We start from the raw sequence: 10,178 nt of genomic DNA, 5'->3' as shown, positions 1-10,178 counted from the left end.
TCGTTTAGAATGCTGGGAACACAGCTATTTGTTTAAGCAATTCCATATGGGGCTATTTCTGCTTAATTGACGATGTGCTTCAATGTTGTCATCCACAGATGAACAGTCGTCCAGTGCCGTGCTGTTTGAGGTGAGTTGAATGAACGAGCATAGTTTAAAAACCATTGTCATAATCATCATCATATTCATTCACCATGTGTTATTTTGTTATTGTTGTTTTTTCGTATGATGTATTTTATCTTATTACTTGTCATCGCATATTTCTCATAATTTGGAGGTGTCAGTGTTGTTAAGGATATACTGATCCTGTTGCCAAAACCTCTGGCAAATATATCATTCTATGAAATAGACAAACGTAATACTACCATACATATCCTAATGATATCCGCAACACACTAGTCAATGGCATGCCATAGATATATCAGAACACACATACACCATCATGCGGTGTACATCAGTATTACATAGTATTGGCAATATGGTTACCCTGTCAGAAATGTTCGGTGTCAAGTTCGAAAATCTAGTTAACGCCATCTTCGAATCTTACCAAATCCCAAACCGAGAGGGATGGTCAATTCAAACGCCTTCGTGATTGGTTACACCCTAGTTTTCACCCAAAGCTTTTATGTATTTATGTATGTTTGTATGTACATGTATATTTGTATTTATGTGTTGTATGTATGTATGTATGTATGTATGTATGTATGTATGTATGTATGTATGTATGTATGTATGTATGTACGTATGTATGTATGTACGTATGTATGTATGTATGGAATCAGATATGAATTTCTTATAATTAAATCACACACAGGACATACCACCACTACCATTGGTTGAAGGTCTTTCCATTCCTGAGATTCCTGGAGTTGACCTCAGTGACATTTCAGCGGCTGACCCAGCGGTAGTGATGGCGGCCCTTGTCCAGTCATCCTTCCAACATGACAAGGTATCTATCAGCAGCATTTCTAAGAATAAATAAGACAATTCATTTATTTCATTTTTAATAAAATAGTAATAATATTTGTCTGTGAAGCATAGCTAAAATAACACGTACAAATTCCACATGGCTGACGGGAAATATAGACAGCAATGATGGAATAGATCATGTAGGCTGTACTTGACGAAAGCAACTTTTTTTTCAAGGTTAATCACTGATGAATGAAATAAATTCACTCACGACTATTTGCTAATAACTCACAGTCAGTCAAGTAACTCCCTGGACCATTTTTTGTAGGAAACAGACCATGCAGAAGACGAAGCCGACAACACCAAGTTGTGCGAAGAGTCTGTGAAAGCTTTCCAGGCGGCCTCTTCATCAGTAAGAGGCATCGATGGAATCAAGGTGCTGTCCCAGATAGGCGCGCTTGTCGTGGCTGACTGTCCGAATCTATCTTATGAAGCAAAGGTACTTGTGTTGATTTTAGAAATATCTTTTGCGTTCAAAATGTACATGTACATACGTACAAGTTTAAAGCCTTCGTTATTACTTGAATGACACCTGCCTAAGAGAGCCGCTTCTGCTTTAGAGTCCAAGATACCTTGGCATAGACCATTTATTTACGGAGCCAAAAATGATCTATCTTTACTAACCCCAAACGCAGGAAAATGCCGTTGAAGCGATGAAAATGACGATGACGGCAATGTCAGAAGTCGACGTCCTCGAACCAGATACTGTTTCCATCGTAGGGACAGGTAGGGTAATATGGTTCCGTCAGTTTCTACGAGATCTACTCAAAGAGTATACTGTAGGGTCGAATGACATAACGGACGTTTGGGATTGATACATTACGGGAACCAGAACCTAAATCTATCGTGTAAGTGGGGAGACCTGATTCTGTCGTGTCAGTTTTGTTGTCTTGTACATGTCATGCGCAGTTGACGTTTTCTAATCCTACATTGTCGGCTTTGCTCATTAAAGAAGAGACGTACTTGATATTAAGGACTAACCACAGCCCCATGTGGAAATTTTTCTTTTCCTTTTAGCTTTACTGGGCTCAATTGGTATTATCATTGAAGAAGAGAATCCGGTAAAAGTTCTGGATAACTCTGCTACTGATGGCACATCTAACGAGGAAGACGAATATCTCTCTCCGCAAGAGAAGAAAGAACTGGCAGCTGAAGCGAAGGCGACAAAACATGCAAAGGTTTGAACTGTATTATAAGAACATCAACATTTTTTCTTTTTATTGTGTCAACCGTTTTGACTGTACATTTTGTTGTAATGGGTTTTTGTATCTATCCAACTCTTAGAGACGGTCAATAATTGAGAAAACCCGTGGGATTATTGATGGTCTGGTGAGCACGCTGAGGAATGGGCTGACGTTAGGAGGCCCCCCAGCTGTGGTATCGGCGGGAGGCGTAACGGTCATGGTGCAACGGACAAGGGCTCACAAGCTGGAGGAGAGAACAGTTGAAATGGATGGTGTAACCTTGCTGTACCCTCCTGGAAAGGCCTTGATCCCCGTCAGACCTACCTCGTTGGTGGATGCAAAGGTACATTTTTGATTTAATACAGTCCCGTTACGATTGCAGGATGTCGTCTTTCTCCAATTTCTCCAATACTAATCACAGAACCATAAGAACTGATTTCACTGATATAGTATCTAAAACAATTGAATTGATGAGCAAACAAAAATTGAAGTTCAAAATTGTTAAATACGCCTTGTCTACTTTTGTTCATTTTGTACTTTGAGATGTGCTTTGTTCTCTTCCTGTTCAGATTGTTGTGTATCGAAACAATCCGTTCACTTGGGGAGGCGGCGATCGTGCGGTGCAGTCGGTTGCCTGTGACCTCTCTTTACTACCATTAAGGACACCATGGCACACCTTCGACGATATGAACGAGGACATTCTACTGAAGTTCCAAACCGATCCAAGCAAAATTGAAACGCAGCTTTACGAGTTTTCCCCGCAGGGTACGTCAGGTATGACGTATCACCAAATCAACATCACCGACGAGGACATGATCATCGTCCGGGTGCAGGCAGCCAACAAGAGCTCCGTATCAAGTGTGTTTGGGAAGGCATCTGGCTTTCCCATTGAAACCGAATATGACATATTCAACAAAAGTTGGGAAGACCAAGATTTCAGTAGCTATAACTTCGACCATCCTTGGTTTGACGTCCATCCCGTGCATCTGTTGGTATCTGGAAAGGACAATTCCGGAATATACAGAATTGGAGTGAAGATAGAAGGTATTACTCAGCTTCAAGTCAATTCGTCTATGAAGACTTTTTCAAGATTAATATTAAGATGTTTTGTCTTTATCAATCATTCAAATTATGATTTGTAAATCATTCAAGAAACACAAATGTTTGTTACAGCCCTTGCTGATGTGCTAGATGAACCTACGAAGGACGGTGTGTTGTTGGTTGATGATCAAGTTAACAAGAACATTACACGGTACTACAGTTTTGGAGTACAGCGCATCAGATGTAGCTTTTGGGATGAAGAAAATGAGATCTGGAGCAGTCATGGCTGTAAGGTACGACCATGGTTAACCTCTCATCACTTTATCCTACTATTACAAACATATATGCATGCACGTCCTTTACAATACACGCATTCTTGCAAATGGCTTGCAATCTTCGATGTATTGTGGAAGGCAAGCTTTTTCTTCATTTTCAGCACAATAGAGGAAATTTACAACAGCATGTACAATTAAGGTCGATTGCTTGTTCAAGAAAAGCTGCATTTCACGAAACTGCTGCCCATTTTAGGTTCATCCTACAACATCCGTCACAGAGACTGTGTGTGCCTGCAATCACATGACGCCGTTTGGTTCTGACTTCGCGACTGCACCTAACAGCATCGATTTCAACACGGTCTTCAGCAAGTTCGCCGATCTTGACAAGAACTCAGCAGTCTTCTCAGCTGTCTTCGTGGTTCTAGGGCTATACTTGATTGCTGTAGTGTTTGCTAGAAGGAAGGACATAGCAGACATGAAGAAAGTATGTGTTTTCTCCATTCCTACTACCTTGCATTTTTGCTTCCTTGTCCCTCGTCAAATTCTGCTTCACGTGGCAGTATTAATGATGAACTAATGTTTTATTTGCCAGTGGTGTTACCGATTCCTACCGGACAACCGTGCCGCAGATCAGTATTACTACCACATCACAGTGCACACAGGACACGTTGTGAGAGCTGGTACGGAATCTAACGTGGCGTTCAATGTGATAGGAGACGAGGTAGAGACGGGGGTTCGGATCTTTGGACAGGACTCTCAGGTAAAGTTCATCTGACCTACTGTTAAACCTTTACAGCAAGAGAAAGCGCTGGTGCTACTAGTTACATCTCAGTCACATATCGTTACATTTAACGAGTTTGCGCAGTTTAATTCCAAGAGACCACTTTTTTGGACACTGAACTTCAGCAATAGCTGCCGTTGCTATTCCAATAAGATCAAATCAAGTTAAACTAAGACTCAGTACTGGAACAGCATCTGTTTTCCCTGGGTCAGAAACATCATGACTGGACATACTTGGCTCACTTTGAGCGAGGACTAAATTAACCAATGGCAGAAGCCGGGATTACGAGGCTACTCGGGAAATTCCGTAACCCATTTGGACCGGAAAGGTTTTGATCCACTCACACTTTACAGAATAAAGTCTAAACTTTTCCCACCATTGATTCAAACCTCACTCTTATCTTGCAATCCTCAGATATTCAAGAAAGGCAGTGTCAATACATTTAGTATGGCGGTACGCGGTAGTCTCGGCGAGATCAGAAGGCTTCAGATCTGGCACGACAACAAGGGAGGCAGGAGCAGGTCCTGGTACCTGGAGAAAGTCCTTCTGCAAGATCTACAAACGAGGGATAGGTGAGCACATTTTCCATATGGTGTTGTGCATTTGACATGTTCAGTACTATTTTGAACCGCCACATGAACAGATTCATTTTTTAAAAATATTTCCTATCGTTTCACAGATATGTTTTCATATGCAACGACTGGTTGTCTCTGGACCGCGGTGACGGCCAGGTCTACAGGAATCTTACTCCTGCGAAGGAGGAGGACCTGTCTTCTTTCTCCTTCCTCTTCTCGTCTTCGGTACGCACGGACCTGAAGAACGAACATCTCTGGTACTCCATCATCTCTCGTCCCACCAAGAGCTACTTCACAAGGGTTCAGCGTTTGTCTTGCGGCCTGTGCGTGCTCTACACAACAATGGTCTCCAACGCCATGTGGTATAAAGCAGATGCTAATCTTCAGACAACAACAATTGTGAACCTCGGTCCCATTTCCTTCACGCTCCACGATCTGTACGTCAGCGTGATGACGTCCGTCACCATTGTACCAGTCAACTTGTTGTTGATTCAACTCTTCAAACGGTGCAAGCCGAAAAGTGAAGTAAACAAAGTCTCTGATACAAACGGACGGAAAGACCAAATCTCCACATCAGCCTCCAGACAGCTGATGCTGCCTCACTGGTGTGTTTATGTGGGCTGGCTACTGCTTTGTCTGGCGTGCTTTGTCTCAGCGTTTTTCACCATCCTTTACAGTTTGGAGTGGGGAAGTGTCAAGGCTAACAATTGGTTGAAGACTTTTCTCTTGTCATTTTTCCAATCAACGTTTGTCTTTGAGCCCGTCAAGGTACGTCAAATGTACAAATGATTTCTTCGTGTAAGTTTGAATTACATGTTATATGAGTAGGTACGGCCTGACGCGAAGGATTGATAAGGATTTCCGGTCAGTCGTCTATATGCTTAATCTTGAGATACCCATGTCAATTATAGTATTGTTTCTGCATCCTATGGTAACAGTTTTTATTCATGTTTTTCTGACAGATCATCGTTCTGGCCATCATCCTGTCTAAGCTGTTCAAAAAGATGACTCTCACGACAGTCCTCGGCGAAGACACGGCTTTCGATGCAGCACCTACTGACGTAAAATATGCTAAAAGCCACTTTGACCGCTTTGAGCTTGAAGGTAGGAAATTTGCCAGATCGTCATCTGACTTTTATGCATGTCTCTTTTGAGCGATGAAACAACTTTCATGCACCATTAGGAATATATAGTTATACCGTAGCTTACAATAATATCAACCTTCTATCTCTCAGCAACTAAGGCTCAGCAACAGAGAGCACTTCGTAAATACAATGTCACCAATGAGTCTACGCTGAAGGTTCAACAGAAAAGGAAGGAAATACGAGACAGAACGGACAAGACGTTGGGAGAAATTACCACATTCCTTATCTACGTGCTGCTGTTGCTCGTTATAGCCAATGGAAGTATGGACAATTCTTCTTACTACCTACAAAAGGATTTGGAGGGAATCTTTAGTGGCGAATTTGAAGAGGTAGTTTTTATGTATATATACAACGCCAACATTACATTTTCTAACAAACGAGACCCATAATCCAATAACTTCCAAACAGTGTAACGTTACAAGTTCAGCTTGACTGAACGGCAGTCTCATCTTTCTACCTTTTGTAATGATGTTACAGAAAAAAGTTTCTGCTGAATAAATCGCGAAATGTTTTATTGAAATTGTTGTAAAAAAGACGGCAACGTTTTTACATTGGTGCTTTTGCCGTACTCAATTTTTCAATTGAACTGGATCCATTATGAGGTGTTTTACAACTCACAAGTGTTATACTATCTCCATGCAGGTTTCTACGGCAGAAAGCTTTTGGAGATGGGGACGAGAATCCCTCCTTCCAGAACTTTTCCAGAAGACCCAGTACAATACAGGGCGCCGAAAGTGGCGTGATAAGCCATTCATCAGTGACCTGCAATCCGTGATGGTTGGGTCAGCAAGGATACGTCAGCTGAGGGTGTCTGTAGGTGGGTACCATTACACAATGTTGTCCACGACACATGTTTAAGATGAATAGTGTAATTGTATGTCACAAAAAACATGAATACACGATAAATATTCTACGAGGTCATCGCAATTTACTGCTTCATTTGACACAATTAACAAAAATGGTAGACGTTTTCCAAAGGTAGATAGAATCAGGTATGAATAGTTCGGGTGGCTTATATTAACGCTGTAATTAGCTGCTGTACGTGTATAGTTTGTCCTCAATTCATCATAAATCATCACCAACCGATTTACAGGGCAGTGTATGGTCCCCACAAAGTTTCGTTTCAACATTCTTGAGTGCAACGTCGATTATACACAGCACAACGAAGAGAAGCGTTCCTTTCAACCAGGATGGCAGCTTGATTCTACCATCAACCATACGCTCATCAACGAAGATTTGGTCGAATCGCCGTGGGTTTACCAGAATCCCAACAACGGCTTGAGTACAGCGGCAGAAATGTCTTCTTATGATTCAGGAGGGTACGTGGCAGAGCTGAGCGACAGCCATGAGGCTGCTCTGGACGCTATCGAAGAACTAGAGAAGTCGAATTGGATCGACCGCTACACACGGGCCATCGTAGTGGAATTCACTCTTTTCAACGCAAACGTGAACTTCTTCAGCACGCTAACATACGTCGTGGAGTTTCCCAACACTGGTGGCGGTGTGTCGTCCATGTCCATCAGCACCTACAGGCTGCATTACTTCATTGGCAGTTTGGGCTATATCGTAATGGCTTTTGACATCATCTACGTATTGTGGTTCCTATATAAGTTGAAGAGGGAGGTCCAAATAATGATAGAGGAGGGGAGAGACTACCTCAAGCAACCGTGGAACCTTGTAGAAGTGCTGAACATAGTCCTGTCGTTGTTTGCCTTTGCTGTCTTTGCTGCGGCAAATGTTATGTCAAGGAATGTTCTGGACCAGTTGAAAATGACCAAAGGTAAAACAGTCTCTTTGCAATGACGATGTTGGTATAATTAGCATGTCTATCAACGATGTGCATCTCTGTCGGCAAAACACAATGAGTGTAAAATTGTATTGTTGCATTAGGGCTAGTAAATTGGATTTATATCAATCAAATGGTATGACAAATTGACTATACTGTGGGGTTTGTTTTCAGGGGAACTGCGCTATGTTGACTTCAGTGAAGCATCTTTCTGGAACCTTGTGTTCCTGTGGTCAATTTCCATACTCTCATTTCTCAACATCATGAAGTTCCTTCACCTGGTGCGTTTTAACCCAACCATCTCCATCCTGGCTGCATGCATACGTCAGATGTCAACTGAAGTCATGGGCTTCTTCGCGTACTTCTCCATCGTCTTCTGCGCCTTTGCACAGCTAGGTCGTCTACTGCTTGGCACCCAGCTGTCGGTATGTACACATTTGAGTACAGCGTGTATCTATGCATATGTGCATTACAATGTGCATTTCAAGTTGCAATTGTGCAACAACATATCAGCTATTATAGGTCATCGACTCAAATTACACTTTTTACCGCATGGCTTTTTGCAGGGTGAGAAACGGTTTGCTGATAGAAACTTGCCATGTGCATGCAGCCTCGGTTTTCTGGATTAATTTTCATTCATTTTCCCTTTATATTCCTTTTTTACATTCTATATGGCACCTTTTGAACCACTTTTGCAGGGTTACCGCACCTTTGTTGAAACTGGAAAGAGTCTCTTTGCATCAGTCCTTGGGGTTTTTGACTTCGAGGAAGTCAGAGAAACAAGACTTGGACCCATCTTTCTCCTGGCGTTTTTGCTTTGCCTGCTGCTTGTTTTCACCAACATCCTTGTTGCTATCATCAACGATGCCTTGGTCCTCATGAACGAGCTGGAGGCACCGGAAGAACATCGGCAAATTCTTCAGGAACTCTGGGAACGATGCTCGAATCTGCTTGGGTTAAGTGCTGAAGAAACAGAAGGTAAGCAATTACTTAACGTAAGTTGTCATGTTTCATCAAAAGCCAACAATGTCCGGTTGACCGCCATGTGGACATCATTATCTTTATTGAGACATGGGCCAATCATTTCTCAAATGCTCTCCTATGTAGCGAGTATCATCAGTTTACTTGGTTAAACCCATAGTGCTGACCATTTTCATAATCAAATTTAGATTCCGAAAAGATGTTCTAAGCCTAATTCTAAAACTATTTGAATGGCCCCTGAATGTTTTTGTATCATAATCTGGATATCGTATTCCTGTGATTCACTCAGAAACCCTGGATGTCTTTGACCACTTGGAGGACTCTTTGGTTGACCTTGAGCTTTCTCTGCGAAGGATGACAGAGAGAGTTGTATTGGAAAAAGCCATGTTTCAATGGGCAATGCAAATAAGAGCCCACCGCCGATCCGACTGCACAGAAGGCACTCCAGTGTTCGTCCAGCTGTAGCCACGTGTCTAAACTCACAATGGAGGGACGGTGTTGTATATTTGGCACTGACAACAGTAGCATATGTTATTGTGAATTGAATACCGATGCTGTAAATAGCTTGTGTTTAATGGACATAGATTGATCTTTGTGCACTTATCTCGCTTAAAGCAGCTTTCAACGTAGTATTGGTAAAAGACAGCCCTGTAGATTCTTTAGCATTGGTGTTCGTTCCTATCAGATATATAGCTTTGCACCTTGATATGTTTATAGTTACTTTGTTCATGACATCAATCTGTAGTTTGTATGTGCATTTTTATCCATTAGGAAATTATGAACACATATATGTGAATTTAATACATATAATTAGGTACACATGTGGATAGACCACATGAACTGTCTTGTGTTAGATTCTGCACATTTTTCTGTATTATATAGATGTAACATGATAATATGAAAATTAAAACTACTAGTCTAAGAGAAATATTCGTCAGTTTGGTTCATCCATGATGTCAAAGTTTCTGCCCATTTACACGTAACACTCAGGTGTAATGATAGTGAAGTGAACTTTATTGCTCAACAATCGTACATGGTACAATGTATGGCATGAAATCAACAATACTACAAGGCTAATCTATCCTACAATTCTAAGTACAAAATATTTTCGAAACCAGTGTATTTGTGACAATATATAATCATGTATGGGTAATTCTGTCTCGCTTTTCGAATGATTTATGGAGAAATTGACCTATGTACATGGATATAGGAGTCGGACATGACAACAGTACATAGAAAATATCGCTCTGTGTACCAGATAGGGTGAAGTTTGTTTTAGTAATAATAGTCTGTAAAAGCATATCTCTCTCTTTGCTATAAGTTGGACAATTCATTACAAAGTGGAATTCATCCTCAACACTTCCATTACATGTGGGACACAATCTCTGAGTGGCTGGTGTGTTGTGGTGTCGACCCTTTTCAACTTCTAAGCAATGTGCAC

The 10,178-nt window shown here is 41.5% G+C and overlaps 1 protein-coding gene across 1 annotated transcript; it reads left to right on the top strand.

Annotated features, from left to right (window-relative positions):
- Positions 1-2,839: 2,839 nt before the first annotated feature.
- Positions 2,840-9,217, top strand: LOC136426818 (polycystin-1-like protein 2). Its single transcript, XM_066415540.1, has 13 exons — positions 2,840-3,011; positions 3,327-3,487; positions 3,723-3,953; positions 4,062-4,229; positions 4,665-4,822; positions 4,930-5,593; positions 5,788-5,929; positions 6,061-6,299; positions 6,613-6,787; positions 7,064-7,750; positions 7,931-8,181; positions 8,455-8,734; positions 9,027-9,217. The coding sequence occupies exons 1-13, from the start codon at positions 2,840-2,842 to the stop codon at positions 9,200-9,202; spliced, it is 3,504 nt and encodes a 1,167-aa protein (XP_066271637.1). The 3' UTR covers positions 9,203-9,217.
- The last annotated feature ends 961 nt before the right edge of the window (positions 9,218-10,178 follow it).

Source organism: Branchiostoma lanceolatum, chromosome 2 (genome assembly GCF_035083965.1).
Source record: "Branchiostoma lanceolatum isolate klBraLanc5 chromosome 2, klBraLanc5.hap2, whole genome shotgun sequence".
NCBI lineage: Eukaryota > Metazoa > Chordata > Leptocardii > Amphioxiformes > Branchiostomatidae > Branchiostoma > Branchiostoma lanceolatum.
Note: the sequence above shows the minus strand (reverse complement) of the source record. Positions and strands in the feature narration are given on the sequence as shown.